This window comes from Furipterus horrens, unplaced genomic scaffold, assembly GCF_987537825.1.
Source record: "Furipterus horrens unplaced genomic scaffold, mFurHor1.1.pri manual_scaffold_8, whole genome shotgun sequence".
Taxonomy (NCBI): domain Eukaryota; kingdom Metazoa; phylum Chordata; class Mammalia; order Chiroptera; family Furipteridae; genus Furipterus; species Furipterus horrens.
In genome coordinates, this window is record NW_028327178.1 from 40,761,145 (window position 1) to 40,783,892 (window position 22,748).

The 22,748-nt window shown below is 40.4% G+C and overlaps 2 protein-coding genes across 5 annotated transcripts in view; one reads left to right on the top strand and one right to left on the bottom strand.

Annotated features, from left to right (window-relative positions):
• Nucleotides 1–262: 262 nt before the first annotated feature.
• On the bottom strand, nt 263–20,472 carry LOC150002786 (uncharacterized). The gene is made up of 3 exons (XM_090285000.1): nt 20,102–20,472; nt 2,322–2,438; nt 263–622 (listed from the first exon to the last, which is right to left on the bottom strand). The coding sequence occupies exons 1-3, from the start codon at nt 20,470–20,472 to the stop codon at nt 535–537; spliced, it is 576 nt and encodes a 191-aa protein (XP_090141126.1). The 3' UTR covers nt 263–534.
• Nucleotides 20,005–22,748, top strand: part of ROCK1 (Rho associated coiled-coil containing protein kinase 1) — a 166,048-nt gene continuing 163,304 nt past the window's right edge. For 3 of the 4 annotated variants that reach the window (XM_090285751.1, XM_090285753.1, XM_090285752.1), the window contains exon 1: nt 20,005–20,903. In XM_090285751.1, the coding sequence (XP_090141877.1) occupies nt 20,811–20,903 (93 nt within the window). In that variant the 5' untranslated portion in view covers nt 20,005–20,810. The remainder of the gene's footprint in view (nt 20,904–22,748) is intronic. The other variant, XM_090285754.1, reaches the window with a different exon arrangement.

Below are 22,748 nucleotides of genomic sequence, written 5' to 3' on the forward strand. Positions count from 1 at the left end.
GTAAAACAGCTGAGATACTGTAGAGAGGAAATACTGAGGACTTTTCAGGGATTGCCTAGTGCCCTAGGGAAGGTTCAGAGCAGTAAAATGTTTCTGCTCCCCTAATTTAAAGTGCCTGGCAGAATACTGGAAAATGCAACATTAGTGGTCATTAAAGTTTTCTTTTTCTTTTTTAATATCGTGGTAATAGAATTTAATTTTTAATTTTTTTTCATATTTAAAAAATTTTATTGTTCAATTACAGTTGTCCATAGAACCAGTGACATGGAAATAAAGAACAAACTGACAGTAACGACAATTGTTGGGGGAGGGGTATAACGGAGACAAAGTTTTCAAACCAAGATGATAGTGACCTGCTTTACCACCTTGGAGAATATTTGTCTTTTACAAGGCTCTTGAGAATGGCAAGTACTTAACATTTAAGGTATCAAGCTAGTGGGGAAAGAGACTCTCCCCTGGCTGTCTTATAACACCTTGATTATACAAAGTAAGTTAAAGTACCTTAAATCCACACTTTAGGGTTAGGATAAGGGCTCAGTAACAATAGCATTTAACAGTTCTTCTCCCAACTTTCTTTGCATATTCATGAAGTAGTACAAAAAGATGAAAATGCACAATAACCCTGAAATAAAGAATAAAAGTCAATTATAAAGGAGGTTTCTGGAAGTTTTTCTGTTATTAACTTTTCAATAGCACCAAATTAAGAAACAGAATTGACAAATGAGTCATGCAGCATCTTTTGAATCAGAAAAGCATAGCTGGAAAATAGGTAAGAAGAACTCTGTATCACACCTCCTTGCTGACTGCCCATAGTTTGGGGACACAGGGCTTTATTAATGAGAAAGCAAAGCAGCCATAGTCTTCAGTGTATGGAGGCAGATTTCTGAATGGCCAGAGTGCACCTGCCTGTCATTAACAGTCCCTCTTAACCAATTCAGTTTCTATAATTCCCATACACAATAAGGATAGGAGAAAGAAAATGGAGACCTTGAGATATGTAGTCCTCTTAAAGGTAAAAATTTCAGGTGAGGTAGAAATAGAGAAATCCAAAACATGGTGAAAGCCAGGGAGGAGTTGTCATGCACCACTCAATGTCATTAAAGAAGAGTAAATGCAGTTAAAGTCTCTAGGTTTAAATTTTTTCTTTTATATAGAGAATCAGGGAGTTATTCTATCTCATGTCAAAAGAACTACACAAGATAAATGTCTGTTAAGCAATAAAAACCAGAATAAGGTTTGTACATATCAAATCACAAAGTATTAGAGAATGAGAGTCCATCAGTACCTAAGTTAAATGGTGAGGGAACTGAATAGCAAAACTCTGAACCTTATCCGTTTTCAAACTTTGGGCCTAGATATTTTTCTCCCAACCCAAAGCTGAGAATAGGGGAGGTGGGAAAGTAACTTGGACCTATGGTATAAATTTCTGCAGCATAAGACAAGGAAAATAACCTCCTAAGAACTTAAAAAAAAAAACAAACCTCTTCATTTAATGCTAATTAACTATAGAAATGGAAGAAATTTTAGAAAGATTGTTTTTTAAAAGTCTACATTTCCATTGATTGATGAGTAGATGAACAAAATGTGGCATATATGTCCAATGAAATATTATTTAGCCTTAAAATAATAGAATTCTTACACATGCCACAACAATGGATGACTTGAAGACATTATACTAAGTGAAATAAGCCAGACACAAAAAAACAGGTATTGTATGATGCCACTTATATGAGGTACCTAGAATAGTCAAATTAATAGACACAAAAGGTAAAATAGTGGTTTCCAGAGGCTGAGTGGAACAAGGAATGGTAAGTTGGTGTTTAATGGACACAGAATTTCAGTTCATGAAGTTAGAAAGTTCTGAAGAAAGATGGTGATGATGGCTGTACAACAATGTGAGTGTACTTAGTGTTACTTTACTGTATACTTAAAATGGTTAAAATGGTAAATTTATATTATGTATATTTTACAATAAAAAATACCCCTCAAATCTATAAAAACCAAAGAAGCCAGTCACAAAAGAGTACATATTGTGTGATTCCATTTCTATGAAATTCTAAAACACATATAACTAACATATGGTGATAGAAATCAGAATATTGATTAACCTTAATGAGGAATTTATGGGACGAAGGAATGAGGAAATATTTGGAAGCGCTCACTGGGTGTATACATATATAAAACTCCATTGAATTGTACATTAAGATTTGTTATTTTACTAGATAGAAGTTACATCTTTTAAAAATCTGTGCCTCTACCCTGATCAGTGTGGCTCAGTTGGGCAAGAGGTCACCAGTTTGATTCCTGGTCAGGGCACATACCTGGGTGGTGGGTTCAGTCCCCGGTTGGGGCACATGCAAGAGGCAACTGATTTGATTGATATTTCTCTCTCACGTTGATGTTTCTTTTCCTCTCTTTCTCCCTCCCTTCCTCTTGCTCTAAAAAATACATAAATAAAATCTTTTTAAAAAACAATCTGTGCCCCTGACAATGAATGCGCTATTAAAAAAGAAGAGAGGCTAAATTGAAATGAAAACAGATTGAGATAAAAACAGGTTAGGAAAGTCTTCAGGGAAACCAAAATTTTAAAACGCAGTAACTCAAATTAAATCCATTCTGGAGGCTAGATATAGCTGAGTTTTCAGTGCAAAAAAATCAAATAAATGTTTTCAAAGACAAATTTGAGATGCTTCCCCAAAATGTAGAAGAAAAGGACAAAGAAAAATAGGAGGGACTAAAAAAAAAACAATTTATTTATAAAAATTGTGTATTTATTCTTACAAATTTAAACTCCAGACATCTTCAAAGTACTCTCCATTTTGGTGCAATACACTTATCGAGATGTTTTTCTACCACTCAAAACAGTTTTGAACTCCTCGATTTTTATGCCTTTTAGTGCTTCTGCTGGTTTTTGCTTCACCTCTTTCACATGGTCAAAACATTTCCCTTTGAGACCTTTTTTCATCACATAAAACAAACAAAAAAGTCACTCAGGGTGAGATCAGGTGAATAGGGAGGGTGGGGCACAGGGGTCATGTCGGGTTGTTTTTGGTTAAAAACTGCTGAACATTCAGCATAGCATGAGCAGGTGCACTCGTAAATCACCCATCATGAAATGGGCAAACGTGTTGAAAGAGTCTTAAAATATTTCTTCTGAAGCTGAACGCAACCTTTCACAACAATGCCAGCTGGTACATTGATACATGTGGGTTCCTAGAACACTCACCTAACAGGGGGAAGCCTGTATTGCAAGGGGCCTGTTGGTCAGAAGGTAACTCCAGTTTTTTGGGGGCCCCTCCTCATAAAGAGAGATAAGGAGAACAAAGATAGATTCTAAGTATTGAGAATAGATGTTTCAAAAGAAGAAAAATGTGATAAATGGAGCATAGGCAATAAATTAACATTATAAGAAAATTTTCTGGAGAGGCGAAAAAAGACCTGAGACTTGAGTACCCTCTTCCAGAAAAAAAATTGTGACAAGAGATCCACTAGTAGGATTATCCCAGTCAAGTTTTTGAATTTCAGAAATATGGAAATAATCCTAGATGAACTCCACAAGAAAATATTGCCTACAAAGTAGCAAAACACAGGTTGGCCTTTTACTTTTTCCCAGCGGCACTAAGTCTGAAAAAGATAATTGAGTAAATCCAATAAATTTTTAGGGCAAAAGCTGTAAGTCAAACAACATCTATTCATGTTGTCATTGCTGTATAAGGACAACATTCTAGACATATGCTAAATCTCATCTAAGTATTCCTCATGTTAAAATTATTTAAGGTTTTACTTTAGACCATTCAAAAATAGGCAAAAATTAAAAATTAAGAAAACAAATTCTCCACAAGAACTGGAAGCAAGTATAGAAATTAAAAGAAACAGCCCTGGCCAGGTGGTTCAGTTGGTTGGAGCATTATCTTGTGTACCTAAAGGTTGAGGGTTTGATTTCCAGTCAGGGTACATACCTAGGTTTTGAGTTCAATCTCCAGTCAGGCTCTCTCTCTCTCTCGCTCTCTCTCCTGCCCCTTTTCTCTGTCTCTAAAATCAATAAAAAAACATAGCCTTAAGTGATGATTAAAAAAACACAGAAGGAAGTTCCTCAAAAATTAAACATGGCACTTCCTTATAACCCAGTGATTCCACTTCTGGGTAAATATCTAAAGAAATGCTAAACACTAATTCAAAGAAATACATGCACCCATGTGTTTATTGCAGTATTATTTACAATAGCCAGGCTAAGGAAGCAACCCAAGTGCCCATCGATAAAGTGGATAAAAAAGTGGTGGTACATGTATACATCGGAAATATATTTGGCTATAAAAAAGAACAAAATCTTATCTTTCACAACAACATGGATGAACCTAGAGTTCATTATACTAAGTGAAATAAGTCAGAGAAAGACAAATGCCATATGATTTCACTCATATGGGGAACCTAAAGAACAAAATAAATGAACAAACAAAATAGAAACAGACTCATAAATAGAGAGAACAGACTGATGGTTGCCAGAGAGAAGGGGGGTTGTGGGGCTGGGAAAGAAGGTGAAGGATTAAGAAGTACTAATTGGCAGATACAAAACAGTCATGGGAATGTAAAGTACAGAATAGAGAATATAGTCAATAATATTCTAATATTATAAATGGGTACTTGAAATATCAGAGGGAATAACTTTGTAAAGTATATGATTGCTTAGCTACTATGCTGTATACCTGGACTAATACAAAATAATATTGAATGTAAACTGTAATTGAAAAATAAAATTAAAAAAAGAAATTAAATATACAGAATAAATCTAAATATTAGTTATAATTTAGTCACAAACTTAAAGGTAAGATTTTTAAACTTTAAAGAAAAAAGTAGGGAGAAAGATAAAGCTGGGAAGAAAATGTGCTAAGTTTCTCATCCAGGTAGAAAATTTTCAGAAGTTATAGTTTTATTCTTAATTTTATAATCATAAAAATGTATATTTAAAATTGTTTATGTTTAAAGGTAACTACTAGACTAAAAATAAGAATTCTTTATTCCAAAATCAAAATCATTACAGAAGCAAAAGGAAAAATAAGCTCAAGATTATAGTATAGCAAACTATAGTAAGCAAAGACAATGATTAAGTGGAAATTTTTTAAAAGAAAGAACAAGTGGAAACCATGGTACCTATGAGCCCTTTCTTTGCTTTAAAAAAAAAAAAGAACTATTGAATAAAGAAACCATTCAACAAAAAGAAGAATAAAAGTGAATAACTCAGGAGGAACTTATGCACAAAAGTGTTTAATGTAGCATTGTTTATAATAGCAAAAATTGGAACCAACTTACATGTCCATTATCAGGGTACTGGTTAAATTGTTGTGCATGCAAAAAATGAACTACAGTAGTCCCTCTCTACATCACGGTTCACTTATCATGGCCTCACTGTATCGCGGGATTTTTAAAAATATTATATATAACTATTTATCTCAGATTTTTCACTATATCGCGGGATTTTGCGGTACTGTATATATATGTTGTTAAAGTTACATAGCTTTAAGAGTGTAAAATATGTTTAAGAACATAAGTAGTGTTTATAAAACTGGAAAAGGCTTATAAGGGAGTGGGAAAGGTTAATAAGGGCCTGGGAACGGTTTATAAGTATCTGGGAAGGGTTTATAAAGCCTTAAAATATATATAAATACTAAAATAAGTGTAAGGTTCCTACTTCACAGATTTTCACCTATCGCGGGGGGGTATAGAACATAATACCCACAATAAGTAAGGGAATACTGTACTCTGTAGTTGTTTTAAAAAATAATATTTATACATTTACTGATACAGGACAATCTTCAAGATATATTATTAGGAAAGGTGGAAACATGGTTGAGTAAAATTCATATAATAATATGAACGATTGTGTGTTTAAGAAAAGAATACAGGAAACTGAACAGCTCTTGCCTTTTGTGTTAAGGGACTAAAGGCCTGAAGACAAAGATGGGAGGAAGAGTTACTTTTGATTGTATACTCTATTGTATCTTTTGGATTTATGTGTGTATTTCCTATACATGTATTAGCCATTCAAAAAATAATTATGTAAAGTTTATGGAATGTGGATTGGAACAAAACATGTCTCTCGACCTCTGTTAGTACTTAAACTCATTGTATGTGTATGATGCTGAAGTTTCTATATTTGGCCTATGTGCAGGGAGAAGTTGAAAAAATTAGCTCACAAACATAAGGAAAAGTACAAAACAGAACCACAAAGAAGCAGAGATGAGGACCTTTCAGGCCTGGAAAAACTAAGAGAGTATCATCGGTTCATAGAGGTTCTCAACTCCTAATTTCAGTCCCTCTTGACATCTAGTTAAACTTTCTGCTCTTGCTTAAATCACCTTATGTTGGTTTCTGTTTCCTCCAACAACCATAACAAAATGCCTAAAACCTTGGCAATACAGCTATAAATACAAATAGGAAAATCCCAAATAAACTGTTAGAAAAACGAATTCAACTGTATATTGAAAGAATGTGTGCATGTGTTTATCTCCAGGACTACAGGGAAACATAATATTAGCAATTTTATTTATATGATACATATATCAATAATTAGCTTAAGTAAAATAAAAGTTATAACATAACCTCAACATATACCAAAAAAGCACCTGATATATATATAACACATTTCTAAGAGTTTCAAAAATACTGGATAAATTCACATGACTCAGACATAGTTTTAACTGTAGTGAGATTATTCCATTTCAGCTCTCCTTGTACTCTAATTACTTCCAGCAGAGAGTTCAGTTTGGTGAACCAGTATATATCTTTAACACTTCTCTAACACTTACTAATGATTTAAAAATATATATTTTTTAATAAGAAAGGTTTGGCATCAGACCTTAAATAAACAGATTTTTAAACATTGTTTTGTATTATTTTGTTTATTTTATGCTTGCCTTTTATTTATGGGAAGTGATTCTGTTTTTCTATCTTCTATAATGAGAAAAAGTTTCCTTTTAAATTAAATTTACAATTTACAGTCAAGTTGGAGGCCTAAACAGACCCGCTGGGTCTCCCTCCATAACTAAGAAAGAATACAACTACCTCAAAACAAGAGACAATCAGAAGTTCCAGAAAATCAAGTTGCATGGAAGTCCAACAAAGATATAAAGAAGAAATACTCATCCAGACAGGTAGGAGGGTTGGAGCCGGGGTGGAGAGGACTTGGTGTCCTGGCAGCAGCAGTGGCGGCAGCGGCTTGCCAGGGGAAAGCGCAATCACATGTTTTAAAAAGTGGGGAGGACACGTGGGGAGTGTTCCCGGCTCCCGACCAGACCATGCAGCTCGTGGTCCCAGTGTCGGGGAAAATCGAGCCTCATTGCTTCTGACTGTGCAAACTGGTGGGGGTTGGGGTGGAGGCAGAAACTGCTGGTCTCTCAGCAGAGTCCACTTGTTTAAAGGGCCCCCACGGTCCTAGAATGTCCACAGATCCACCCACTCTGGGAACGACAGCCAGGGCAACAGGTAGAGAGGCGTCAGTCCCATATGAAAGTGGGAGAAGTGCCAGGAAAGTGCTGAGCAAGCAGCATTGTTCCCTCTCTGACCCCTCCCCCACAGACAGTGCCACAACGCGGTGAAACAGGTTGCCCTGTACTGACGAATCCCTAAGGCTCCGCCCCTTACAACGTAACAGGAGCAACAGCTCTACCTAAGACACAGAGGCAAACAAACACAGGAGCTGCCAAGATGAGGAGACAGAGAAGTATGGCCCAAAAGGGGGAACAGATCAAGGTTCCAGTGGCAGAACTAAGTGACGAGGAGATAGCCAACCTAACAGACACAGAATTCAAAACACTGCTGAAAAAGATGCTCACAGGCTTGACAGATATGCTTAAGTACAGCAAATGCATAAGGGAATAAGTGAAGGGCTATACTAAGTGAAATGAAGGAAAATCTACACAAAACGAAAGGTGAGGGGAAGGAAACCGAGGTTCAAATCAATGATTTGGAACTAAGAAAAAAAAAGTCAACAAGTACAGAATGAAGAAACAAGAATTGAAACAAATGAGGAGAGACTTAGGAACATCTGGGGCAACTTTAAACGTGCCAACATCCAAATCATAGGGGTGTCAGAAGGAGAAGAGGAAGAGCAAGAAATGGAAAGCTTATGTAAAAAAATAATGAAGGAAAACTTTTCAAATTTGGCTAAGGAAATAGACAAACAAACCCAGGAAGCACAGTCCCAAACAAGCTAGACCCAAGGAGGACCACACCAAGACACATCATAATTAAAATGCCAAAGTTTCAAGATAAAGAGAGAATCTTAAAAACAACAAGAGAAAATCAAAGAGTTACCTACAAAGGGGTGCCTATAAGACTATCAGCTGATTTCTCAAAAGAAATAGAATGAAGAGAGAATAATGGTTAAATAAATTATGGTAAACAACTGGGATGGAATATTATGCAGGTGTCAAAAGTTACGTTTAAGAAAAATGTTTCTATGATTATGTAAGGTGAAAAGAACAGTATACAAGACTGTACACACAGCATATAAAACAAGTCTTTGCAAGGGAAAAAAATGAAAGAAAAAATTGGAACTTCTCCATAGTAAGTGGTGGGAATATAGGTGATTTTTGGTCTCTGTCTTACTTTTCCTTATTTTCTAAAATTTAAAAAATAAGCATATTATATTTATAATGAAAAGAAAAACATAATCACTGCTTTTAAAGTCTTAGTTTATATACTAGAGCATGTCGTCGTCGGCAGCCGTCCGTCTCGAGAGACGATGGCGTAGCTTCTTGAGAGTCTATCTGCACCGCCGAGAATGGCTGTGCAGTCCGACTCGGGAGTGACAATCCCTGCCGCACTTGTTACAGGTGAAGGCAGATGGCTGTTGTTGCTGCTGTTGACGCTGCTTCCACCTCGATCTTTTCTGGACCGCCTCCTCGTTGCGCGCAGCCTCTGCGCGTGATGTACCTTGCCTGACCGCGAGCCTCCAGGCTAGGCGGTCGTCTGCTTGAACTTCCCATGTGTTGAGATTGATGGAGCATTGTGTCATGTCCTTTTTGCAGATGTCTTTGAACCGCAGTTTTGGGCGCCCTGTCATCCTCTGGCCTTCTGCTAGCTCGCCGTAGAGGAGGTCTTTGGGAATACGGCCTGCACCCATTCTTTTGACATGGCCGAGCCACCTGAGGCGTCTCTCACTAAGAACTGCATGCAAACTGCTCATGTTGGCTCGCTTCAGCACCTCGGTGTTGGGGACCTTATCCTGCCAGGCGACATGCAGGACGCGTCGCAGGCACCTCATGTGGAAGCTGTTGAGTTTCCTTTCGTGCCTTGCGTAGGTGGTCCACGTCTCGCTGCCATAGAGGAGAGTGCTGAGTACGCAGGCTTGGTAGATGCGCAGTCTGGTTTTCTCAGTGAGGCTGGAATTATTCCACGCTCGCTGGTTCAGTTTGGCCATAACTGTGGCTGCCCTGGCGATTCTCCGGTTGACCTCCAAGTCGACTGACAGAGAGCTCGAGATGGTGGACCCGAGGTAAGTGAAATCGTTGACAACCTCCAGGGTGTATCCGTCGATGGTGATGCATGGGGGAGTCCCCGTGCCTTGAGCCATGACGTTTGTCTTCGTCAGGCTGATGGCTAGTCCGAACTCCTTGCATGCGTGGGAAAGGCAAGTGACTAACTGCTGGAGTCCCTCTTCGGAGTGTGATGTCAAGGCTGCGTCGTCGGCGAAGAGCATCTCACGGATGAGCACCTCTTTGACTTTGGTCTTGGCTCGTAGACGGGCCAGGTTGTAGAGCTTGCCATCAGATCTGGTGTGAATGAAGACACCCTCGCTGCAGTCCTTAAAGGCGTATTGGAGGAGCATGGAGAAGAAGATTCCAAACAGCGTGGGCGCGAGGACGCAGCCCTGCTTTACTCCGCTGCTGACTGGGAAGACCTCAGAGGTTGCGCCGTTGTAGGACACCGTGCTGTGCATGTTGTCGTGAAAGGACATGACCACAGCAAGCAGATGTGGTGGACAGCCAATCTTCCGTAGCAAGCTGAAGAGTCCGCTTCGACTGACCAGATCAAACGCCTTCGTGAGGTCGATAAAGGCGAGGTAGAGTGGTTTATGCTGCTCGTGACACTTCTCCTGCAGCTGGTGTAGGGAGAAGATCATGTCCACTGTTGATCGGCCAGCTCTGAAGCCACACTGGGACTCTGGGTAGACGCGGGAAGCAAGGGTCTGCAGGCGGGCAAGAGCGACCCGGGCGAATACTTTGCCAACGGCGCTGAGGAGAGAGATGCCCCGGTAGTTGTTGCAGTCGCTGCGGTCTCCTTTGTTCTTGTACATGGTGATAATGTTGGCGTCCCTCATATCCTGGAGGATGTAACCCTCCTTCCAGCAGAGACAGAGTAGATGGTGGAGCGGCTGTAGCAGGACTGGTTGCCCGCTCTTTAGGATTTCTGGAGGGATTCCGTCGCTTCCTGGTGCTTTCCCGCAAGCGAGGCAGTCGATGGCTTTGCCGAGCTCTGCCGCAGTAGGTGGGGTGTCTAGCTCCTCCATGACTGGTAGGTCTGGGATGGCGTTAAGAGCAGTGTCTGTTACGGTGTTCCTCGTTGCGTACAGCTCGAGGTAGTGCTCGGTCCACCGCCGCATTTGCTGTTCCTGATCAGTGATGACCTCACCTGTCTTGGACTTAAGGGGGGGCGATCTTGGAGGGGATTGGGCCTGTTGCCTTCTTGATACCCTCATACATTCCCCGTGCGTTGCCTATATCGGCGGCTTCCTGGATGCTTCTGCACAGGTTTAGCCAATAGGTGTTGGCACAGTGGCGGGCGGTCTTCTGGACTTTGTTCCTGGCAGCCTGTAGAGCTTGAAGTGTACTGGGAGTGGGCGTGGCCTTGTAAGCCAGTAGGGCCTTCCTCTTAGCCTCGATCACGGGTTCCAATTCTTCCCAGTGAGCCTCGTACCAGTCAGCGTTCTTCCGCTCTTTCTTCCCGTAAGCAATAATGGCGGAGTTGTATATGGCGTCGCGGAGACGTGGCCAATTGGATTCGATAATGTCATCTGCCGCCATTCCCTCGCCGAGTGCATCTTCCATCCTGTTGATGAATTGCTGGGTCTTAACTGGGTTGCTGGCACAACTGGTGTTGATGTGTGGGCGACCCTTCATCTTGGAGTGGTGCAACCTCTTCGGCGTTATGCACACCTTGCTTACCACGAGGGCATGGTCCGTGTCGCAGTCTGCACTGTGGTAGCTGTGGGTGAGGAGGGTGCTGCCAATATCCGTTCTTCTGGTGATGACGAGGTCAAGCTGGTGCCAGTGGCGGGAGCGGGGGTGCCTGCATGACACCTGGTGGATCTCTTTGCACTTGAAGAATGTGTTTGTCACGCACAGGCCGTAGCACTAGAGCATGTATGAAGCAGCAATAACAAGAACAGAAACAAACAAATGTGTAAATTCAACTAACAGAGTACACTGTCTACAAACAAAAAGGGGTAAAGTGCCATTGTTATTAGCAAAGAATATGTAGAGTGCATATGGGTAATATTTACATGCTGATGGGTGGTTATGAGGGATTGTTAGATTGGACAAGTTCTCCCTCTCTCCTCCAAAGCTGTGAGGTGGCTGGGGGTGGGGCAGCAGGTCCAGGTGAGAGAGCTTGCTCTCTGCATCCACAGTCAGGACAAGGTGCTTTTAAGCTATGTCTCCTCCTTGGGGAGTGGCCCTACTCAGTCTAGGCACAGAACCCTATGGTTTTGGAGTCTGCTGACTGGCAGTGGAATGGGCTGACCTGGGCACTATGCAGCAAGGTGGAGAAGCCCAGTTTTTTGTCACCGGCAGAGGCAGCCTTGGAAGTTTATGAACAGAATACTGCACTGCTAGGGTGTGAGCTGCAAGGGAGACAGGTGCAGGGAGGCTACACCACCCAGAACCTTCTTTTTAGCAGACTGGGTCTGAATTGTGGCGTGTCAGCCAAGCTGTTAAACCAGGTATCCTGGGACTGTCCTCTTCCTCTCACAGTCTCACATGTCTAGGACATGGGGGCAAGCCTTGGTGAGGTCTTCTCAGCCCATCTTCTCTAGGAGTTCAGAAGCCAGAGTACTAAGAGGAGCCAGGATCTGTAACTGCTCTAGGAGGTGACTCTGCTAGTGTGGGCATCTGTGACCAGAGAGAAGAGGTAAGGCCAGGTGATGCCTAGTGTGAGCAGCCCATCATGGCATTGCTGATTCTCCTTACTTTTCTCTCCTGTTCCACTACAACCTTTTGTCTGCAGCTGTTTCCTCTCTTCACTTTCAGTCTTGAGCTGCAAGTGTTCCCAAACTGAAGACAGGGGGTGGAGGAGCCACAGACTGTGAAATATGGATACTGTGGGTTATATAGACCTCAGGTAATCATTCATCTCAAGGCTCACCCCAGAGCCTACTGGGCCATGGTTTGGGGGGACAAAGAGCTGTGAGTGATTTTTCAGAAGGGCTTTAGTCTCTGAATTGCAGCTATGTATTCAATAGCTGGCTAACTTGAGGATGATATCGAACAGGATGTCTGATCATAGAGAGCCTTGTGCTGTATGGGCCTGAACAGTGTGGCCTCATATTTGACCTTACCCTCCTCCTATGTGTGTGTGCATGTGTGTACACACAGACAGAGTTTGCACTCCCTAAGAGTGCATCCTGCCATCATGGGGAGCTGCTTTTCTGTGGTGTACTGTCCCAAGAGAGTGAAGGCAGAGGGCCATGTGAGGACTTTCTCCTAAGCTGTCCTCTTTCCCCAGTCGTAGGTGCATTTTGAGGTGTAGCTCTTTACTTGGTCACATCCTTGTGCTTGAGAAACTGTAGGACACTGACTGGACATTGTGTAGAAGTGTCATTTCTGGTATCTCTTTGGAATTTCTGTGCTTCATCCACTGGGCTTGCCCTTTCTTCATAGTCCCTTCCTACCCAGCTCCTACCTGTCCTTCAAAGTCCTGGATAGACCTAGCAGCTCAATAAGTGATTCCTGAATAAAATCCATGGCTGTGTGTCCTGGATCATATGGGAAGAAAATTCAAATATGACAGCACCTTCCCCCTTCTCTTCTTTGTTGGCATCTTTGTCCTTAGGGAGGCTGTCACTCTGGTCCACCTTGCTCATTAGATCCCAACCAGAGCCTGAATTCATGAGTGGCAGGGTCTTCATCTCCTTGATTCTTCCCCTACTTTTGCCTCAACTCTTATGGCACATGTCTCTTGTTACAGTAGTGCTCTCTTTATGCAATTCTGTTCTCAGGAGCACCAGAACCAAAGGGACCCAAGGCTTTCATAAGTCAGGCAGCCAGAGAATTTTACTCCTCTAACTCAAAGACACACTTCCTTCATGTTGAACAGGAAGCAGTTACAGAAGTATGACCTTTATCCCTATTCCCTCAAGAATGAGGAGTGAAAAATCTCAGGGGGGAACTGAGACAAGGGTCTCATGGTCTGGGGTATTCTTACTAAATGCTATCTTGGTTAAATGTTAAAATGTAGCACAATATTTTATAAACCAGCTGTAACAGGATGACTTGACAGGAACCCAACCCAGTAAGTATTTCCAACTGAAGTCAACATGTAATTGACCAAATAGTGTTTATAAGCAATGGCTAAGCCTTCTTTTGGGGAAGCAGAACTTTGGATATGAATCCTATCTCCTTCAGTTGTTGCAAGTAAATAAAACCTTGCAACAACCATGTCTCATTCCTGAATAGAGTACTCCAAGCTGTAAACCCCTTGAATTTGGTAACAGGATCAGTACCTCTTTTCCATTACAGAGATTTTAAGAAAGATGTTATAATACAGGAGCTGTTTGAATGATGGAAGGGAGGGAGAAATGGTGAAATGTCAGAGGGAGACATTTTTCTGTTTCCAGGTATTTGGTATGGAAGTATTAAAGTTGGACTGAAATGAATAATAAAAGTTATAATGAATAATAAAAAGGGAAGTACATATTGGGTGAACAGCCAGTCACTGCCCAAAAAGGCAATTCACCAGTTTAAGGGCCTTAAAGAGGAAGAGGAAAGAACCTAAAATGCAATGGGTCAGAAAGCACACTTGGACTCAGTGGAGTGGTACTGGGTAGGAGGTGAAAATTTGGATAGGAGGCTGCTGCAAAAATAAGAGAGGTATGTGACCAACTATTTGTTTCTGTTATTAAGTTCTTGATCTGTGCTTCCCTCTCTTACTGTGCTCATGCACCCCCCATCTCAGGGCATTCACAGAAATAACAGTACCCACCCTTGGAATAAATTTTAATATCAGTCATTTGCATAATTGAATATATTAGTGTGGTAACAAGAGGGTCTCCAAGATGACAATGGCATAGAGCAGGGAAGTAGTTGTTTTATATAAATCTGTTTCTCCATTATGTTTTTAGGGGCAATGCAAGTATTTTTGCAGTTGAATGGAACAACAGCTTCTAAGAAATAAAAAAACAGATGTTAGAGGAAGGCATTCCATGCTGAGTCAGAAGAAGCCTATAAGGGCACTCTGCACTCACAGCTTACCCTACACTTTTCCTTGCTATAATACATCCCCAACTCTCCCTGAGTGGCACCAAGGCTGTAGTATACCTAAAAATGTCAAAATATGCTGACTCCCAAGCTCAAATGTCCTTCGAAAGAGGTAAAGGAACATATTTTATCTGATTTACTTCTCAGATATAGAAAAATAAGTACATATACATTACTTTGAGGTAAATACTAATCATATAAAGCCAACCTCTTAAAAGAGAAATGAACCTAAATTTTCACAACTTTCAGTTTACTAAAGTTGTTCAGAATCAAGTAAAATTGTTCTACATTAAAAAATTTAATGCCCTTTTGGAATGTTATATTAAAAATAGTAAGTATCATATTTTCTTAGAAATATTAACTAAGTTTCTGTAGGAACTTAGCCATATCACATTCTTAATCCATTTGTGGTATGCATTTTTGAAATTACAGGCAATTTATGGCACTGAATTACAATTGATATGCAATATATAGTTTGTACCAGAACTTTTGGTATATATATTTTTAGACAGAGTAGACATTATACATTAAATTGAAAAAAACATAAAAACACAGGTAAAATGTTTATATGGGACTATGATAACTTTATAATAATTTTAAAATCTGGAAGCATTCCTTAACTTGTTTAAAAAGATTTATATTTCTTTTGTACAAAGGTTTTGTTGAAGTAAAAACAGTAAGTAAACATGAGTCAATTTGTCAGTCCTTTACAATGCTCTATTGCATATAGCTTTCTTCTATAGTGGTTAATATTAAAAAGTATAAAAGGTTCCCCCAATATATATATCTATATATGTATTTAAATATCAATAATTCTTTTCATGAAATCCAACTACTTTGGTTATCTATTGCTGAGAAACTATCCCAAAACTTATTGGTTTCAAGTAGCAATCATATTATTTGTTCATGAGTCTGCTGTGTGGGCAGTGCTCATAGGGATTAGCTTGTTTCTGCTCCACAAGGCATCATCTGGGATGTTTTTAATAGCTAGGTGCTGCTGGAATAGCACAACTTGGGTCATAAATCTGGAGTCTCTGTTTTCAAGGTCTACTGGATTCCTCAGTTGTCTTTTGTGTGATCTCTTCACGTGGTTAGTTAGCTTGGGTTTCCTCACACCCGGGTGATCTCAGTTTAGTTGGACTTGTAAGAGCACTAAACTGTTAATTGCCAGGCAGACTCTCAAAATTTAGGCCTGACACTGGCACACTGCCATTTTTGCTGCATTCTGTTGGTTAAAGCAGGTTATTAGGCCCCATTCAAGATTCAGTATAGGAGGGAATTCCACAGGGGAATGACTATTGGGAGACATGGTTCATTGGGGGCATCTTTGGAAGCTTGCTACCACATCAATGTTTAAGAAAGAAATTCCATAAACATTAAACTGAATCTATTTCCTACCAAATAACCAAAAGCAAAGGAATGCTCATCTTAATTGTCTTTCACTATACACAAGTCTATACCCAAATCTTTCTGATTTTTTCATGATCTCTATCAAGTATGCCTCATTCAAATTCTTTCAGCACTGAGTCTTTTCATTAAGTCCTAGAACAAGTCTCATCTAAATTAAACATTTCTAGGTGTTTGAATTCCAAAAACCAGAAAAATTAAGGTATGACTAACTATATATTTGTAGAGTTGTCAACTTTGTAATTTTTAAATTTGTAAGAACAATAAAAACTACTATTTAACATTACACTTGCTTCTTAAAGGAAAGTACATTTAATTTTTTAAAAACAATAATAAAAAGAATTTCAGACTTAAGGACAGTCTTAAATTAGAATTGCTTACTTTATGAAAACATATACCATTATGTCTTTATTCTTCTCATTTTAGTGCAGGTAAGGAAAGCTCTATCAATAACTGATACTGGTTCTTGGACCTAGTATTTGGGAACCTCTAGTCAAGTCACTGTTGCTGAACATCATCAAGGTACTTTATATTCTGAACCTTGCTAAAATCATCTCATATCTTTCCCTAGGGACTGTAATCATACTGATCACATTGCAAATTTTATAATTCCCTCTTTTACATGGAATCACTTAAATCTGTGCTAATGCAAATAATACAATTATGACATACTTGTTATTGTGTTAAGATTGGATAGTATTAGAATACTCAGCAGTTACGAACAGGGTCTTGGGAGCCAGACTGTCTCTGTACCAATCTGGGTCATCATAACCTTGAGCAAAAAACCCTTAACCTAAATAAATCTAAACTTGCTGCACCTCAGTTTCCCCATCTATGATGTAGGTATAATCATAGCCGAGTTCTTTTGAAGTTTTAATAAATACTATGTATAAAGTACATGGATTAGTGCCTAACACATGATAAGCATTCAGCATTTTGAGATTGATTTAGGATTGTAATATATGTGGTCCATCCAGAAAAAGTACAGCCATTGTTAATGAGAACAGTTTGTGTGACATTGATGTAACCTGGCAGCCAAGGAGAGTGCCCTGGATTACGCATGTGTGAATGATGATGACTTAACTGTACCAGTCAGTAGGGGCAGTAGATGCCATTGAGTGAGCATGTGTACTGTGTGACCATGATATGCAAGATGAGTAAAAAGAGCAACAAATATACATCAAATTTTGTGTTAAGCTTGAACATTCCTCTGTAGAAACTATTTGGACGATTCAGAAAGTTTTGGGGGATGATGCAATGAGTGCAGTGCAAATAAGAGTGTGGTACAAATGCTTCAAAGATCGTCAAGAATCTGTTGAAAGTGTTCCATGTTCTGGAAGGCCTGCAACAAACTAAAAGCCTGAGAATCCTGAATGTGTATGTGCTGCAATTAACAAAGATTGGTGACTGACAGTGAGAGAACTAGGAGCCGATGGGGGATTCCAAAAACTACTGTGTCCAAGATTTTGACACAGGATCTTGGTACAAAATGTGTTGTGGCAAAATTCGTCCCATAGCTTTTGCTACTAGAGCACAAGAAACAATGTGCTGCAGTTGCTAATGACATCATTCAAACCATTATCTATAAACCAGACTTCCTCAAGAAGGTAATAACTGAAGAGGAATAATGGGTCTATAACCATGATCTGGAAACGAAGGCCCAGTCATCCCAATGGAAGTTGTCTGGTTCTCCACGTCCGAGGGAGGCACAGCAAAATCAGAGCAAGATCAAGATTGTGTTAACTGTGTTTTTTGATTGGGAAGGTGTTGTCCATCACAAGTACGCCCATCCAAGCCAAATAATTAATAAGGAATACTACCTCACTATTTTTCATTGGATGAGAGACGCAATATGACAAAAATGGCTGCAGCTATGGGCAACTGGTGATTGGTAGCTTCATGACAACACGCCCACTCATGCATCACGTCTTATGCAGAGTTTTTTGGTGAAATATCTAATCACCTAGGTGACTCAGCCCCCATACAGCCCAGATTTGGTGCCTTGGGACTTCTGGCTTTTCTCAAAACTAAAGTACTTTTGAAAGGAAAGAGAGTTCAGACCGTCGATGAGACTCAGAAAAATATGATGGGGTAGCTGATGGTGATCGGGAGAACTGTGTGAGGTCTCAAGGTGCCTACTTTGAAGGAGACTGAGGCGTCATTGTCCTGTGTACAATGTTTCTTATATCTTCTTCAACAAATGTCTATATTTTTCATATTACATGGATGGATAATTTCTGGACAGACCTCCTATACCTTTAAGTGTAATCTCTAATATCCACAGTGCTTTTGAAGATTAGTCACAATTGGACAATACAATTTTAAAGTTGGAAGGAACTTTGATGTCATATAATTCTATCCTATTAAAGATAAGAACTTTTATTTAAAAATTACAAAGTATTGATACAGAGTCCATCTATATTATGGTAAAAGACAACTAGTGGGGGTTACAATTATTGGGATTAACCTTATAGATAAGTAAAATATGTAGACCCACATATATTTCTAGTAGCTCTGACAGATTGGTTTTCAGTCCCACTCATATTTATCAATGTCATTCATGTATTAACTACCCGCACTTTTTCTTAAGTGTCCAAATAGAAAGAAACATAATGCCACAGTCTCTGTGAAACGAAATTCCTAAGAATACCTAAAAATGGTAATAAAAAAGGACAAGCAGGGTTTAGAAAATTTTAGGGCAACTGCCAGATTTATTTTAAGCCCTATGCTTAAAAATAAATTTAATTCACATGACTGGCTTAAAATACTGGAGCCAAGAAAAGTCACTGCAAAAGCATTTAACGAAATACCTGAATTGTGTCCAGTTGTCTTTGATATCATTCTTGTAAACTTCCTATCTTAATTTATACAGTGGACTTTATATCTAAGTATTTCTTGTATATAATAAAATGAAAATAGAATAGTTTTTCAAATAATATAATATTTTCCTAACTTTTGACACATCAGAAAGTTGTTCAGATGCTGTTGAATGCTTTTTATATAGAAAAAAAATTGGTTCCTCTGTAGCATTTCCAGTGTGAGGTAAAACATCCATGTTTCATATTTCTAGCAATGCTTCTCTTGACCTATGAGCAAAAAACTGACATTGATTAAAAATAAGGTAGACTTCCTACTGAAAGAAATGAAGAACACTACTTTATCAGCAGATTGAGTAACAAGTCTTTCACCCTCTCATACCACAGTCAATGAAGCAATTAAATTAGGGAGGAAATGCCTATTATTTTCATGTTGTACATTAGCGCTGGTAAAATCACAATTCTGTTTCACTAACCGTTTTGAAATTGAAACAGGAATAAGAGAACAAGGGGAGTGGTAATTGTGTGGGAAAACAAAACTAATGATTTTTTTCCAGAGATTATTTTCCTTTCTTAAAAAAAATAAATTGAGCCTGACTTTCATTGACTATATTTTCTGGAGTTAATATTTTCATGCTCCCCTGGCACACACGCTCGGCTTATGAGGGCTGAGTGCTGATCTGCTTTCTAATTTTCCCATGGAATGTTGACGGCTTAAATGCTGTGGGGTTTACAGAGGGCCTAGGATTAAATACTATAGAAAACCAAACCCCGCTGGTGCTAAAATGCTGGTGCCTGCTGGGGAAAAAGCATCTTGACCTAAAAAAAAAAAAAAAAAAAAAAAAAGGCCCTTATCTCCAAAATAACAATAACAAGCACCCTTTCTTGTCAGAATTCTCTGGATGACTGCTGCCCAGAGGAAGCAGAGCTGGGGCAGCTGCCAGGATGCGATCAGAGTCAGCTAGAGTTCCGCCCCCGCCCCGACCTCCACAGCAGCTCTGCAGCCCTGTGTGGTTCCTCAAAGCCTGCCAAAGCAGGGGCTATGCCCCCCGCCGCACCCGTCGGCTTCTCCCGACTGCCAGCTTCCCTAGTCCGTTTGCGAGAGCTCCCGAACGTCCCGCCTTCCGTCCCACCAGGTTGGGTCCTGCGGGGGCGCCAGCACGCGCGCGCGCACGGGCCCCAACTGGTTCCCCTTCCGAGCATCCGCGCCCCGCATGCGCAGTTCGCGCCGGCGGTCTCCGTTTGTTTAAACAGGAAGGCGGACATATTAGTCCCTCACGGCCCCCTTCGCCCCACCCCCCCCCAGGCATTTGCCGTCGCCACTTGCTCTCTCCCCAGCACGGGCCACAGCGCCTCCCAGAAGTTCCCCCATCCGCAGCCGCCGGGGCCGACTCTTGTCTTCCTCACCGCCTGCTCTCCAGCCTCTCTAAGACTCCATCGGGCACCGACCTCGCCCTGCCCCGCCGAAACCAGCAGCAGACGCCCCAGCAGCGACGGGACAAAATGGGAAAGTGAGGAGCAGCTCTCGGCCGACACGGATCGGTGCGTCTGGCCGGGCCAAGTGGAGCCGGCGATGCGGGGCTAGACTGCCTACAGCGCTTCAGAGCCGAGCGGGCCCGGGCCGTGGCCCAAGCGGCGGCGGCGGCAGCTGGCACAGCTCCGCACCCGCCCTTCGCTTTCGCCTTTCCTCTTTTCCCTCCCTGCTGCCCAGAGGCGTCTCCACCCTGCTTCTCTTTCTCTCCCCCCTCCTGCCCTTCTCGGGACGGGGCACCCTCCATGGCGAAGGCGGCTGGGGCCCGCTAGCCTGAAGCACCTCGCGGGAGCTACAAGGCGGTGGCGACGGCGCTGTCGGCTGTCGTAAGGGGCTGCCTGGTGGGATGCGACTTTGGGCGTCCGAGCGGCTGTGGGTCGCTGTTGCCCCGGGCCGGGGGTCTGGAGAACAGAGATCCCCTAAGTGAGGGGAAGGAGGAGGGGGAACCGGGCACACCTGGTGACCCTAAGGTTCCGGCTCCTCCACCCCGCGGCTGCGAACCCACCGCCGGAGGAAGTTGGTTCAAATTGCTTTCCGCTGCTGGTGCTGGTACTGGTACGAGGGTATTGTCACAGTAGCAGCAACATGTCGACTGGGGACAGTTTTGAGACTCGGTTTGAAAAAATCGACAACCTGCTGCGGGATCCCAAATCGGAAGTGAATTCTGATTGTTTGCTGGTGAGTAGCACTGTTCTCTTTTGCTTATATGAGATTGTGTTTGCTTCCCTCTTGCTTTCAGTCTAGTTGGCTGCAAAAGAAAGTTGCAGCTACATATAATCTTGGGAAACACCTAAATCTAGTGTTTCTCCCCCGAAGAATCTTGGAGTACCACTAAAGTCTCATGCCGTAGTCTTGTTTGCCATTGGGCTGACTCTGGACTACTCTCTGATCTTTTAGCTCTCATTCAGTTCATCATTACACAAAAGATACTTCTAAATCTCTACTGCGGACGTCATATAAAAAGTTACCACGTCAAAGTTGTTACTACTACGTATATAGTTTGTTGAATGGCGATCTTAATATTAATTTTTCTGATCGGTTTGACAGTATTATTGGAAAGACCACTTTTCATTTGGGATTTAGTTCCTAGATTAGTATTTAGACGTGGAAGTGACAGTGGAAAATCGATATTGAGGAAGTGATTGAGTCAGAATGTCATAGGTGAGTTGAGTCTGAAGGAACATTTCACTGGATTATTTAAGTGTAAAAACCCAAGGAAATGATGGTAAGTCATCGCAATATTAATGTCTTTAACAATATTGTTGATTACAAAAGTACCACACAGATATTTATCCTGTCTGCCATTTAAAAAATTTTTTTATTGTTTTTTTCTATCGTGTCTGCCATTTTTGGTGGTGGTGTGCTTAATAATATCACTTCTAAAACATTCTAAAGAAGATTTTATGATGTGAAAGACCTAAATCCTATTTCAGAAATCCTTCAGTGGTTGACAGCATAGACAGGAATTGGAGTCTTTAAGTTCTGTCAGTTTCTTCTTCAGACACTAATACTTGCAAATTTTTTGTGAGTTTCTTTTACTTTACTGAACAACTAAAAGTTATATAATACTCTAGTCCAGACAAAACCATATAATCTCTAAAGTTTCAGAGAGGATGTATATGAATAGTAATTTACAGCCTCAGAATTAATGTTAGATGTACACAATATTTGGTACTAAGATTAAGTGAACAAAGTACTATAAATGCCATTCAGAGAAATGATACCCTATAAAAATTTCACCTTGAATCAGGAAAATCATGTAGATTACTTAAAATCAACATGCATTTTAGTTACTCTACATACCTGTGTGTATTTTAAAATGTGTATGGTTTTACAAGGAAGTTTTTTCCCCAAAGCTTTCAAAATTACTCTTAAGCATCCTTCATTATGGAAATGAGACTTGTGAGTTGATTGTTTGAAATGTTTCACCCACATTGCGGATGTTCTTCGTATTGAAAAACAGAAAAGAGAGTTGATATTTAATACAATTTAAAACATTTTATTGACTGAGAGAAGTGGGAGGAATTAGAACACGTCTTTCTAGTAAGGATTTCTATAACTTTTGAGAAGTTTGATTCTTCTTTTAGTATTTATTCAATTTCCATATAGTATGTTTGATTTTACTTTGCTTTTTGATCACCTTATTCCACCAAGTAGTAAGAAGGGTATAGTAGCTTAGTAGCTTTTTATTTATTTTTTTTTAACTTTAGTTGTCTTTTAGTCTGTTGCCATAGCTTCATTTGGTGGAAACGTCACAGATTTATTGAACTATGTAGACAACAAGGAAATGCAAGTTGTGGAGTCTTTCCTTGAAAGTTCTATCTATTGAGGAAAACAAGACCTAATTTCATATACATAACACAAGAAACAAAACACTTCACAGATTGAGAAAATATGGGATACATTTCAAGTAGTTGGTATAGGTAAGATATGTTCTTGAGTATTGAAAAGAAGCAGTCATTGCAAGTTGGGTGAGCCATGGTATGCTTATGATGGATGGATAGGATTTAGATAAGGTATTCA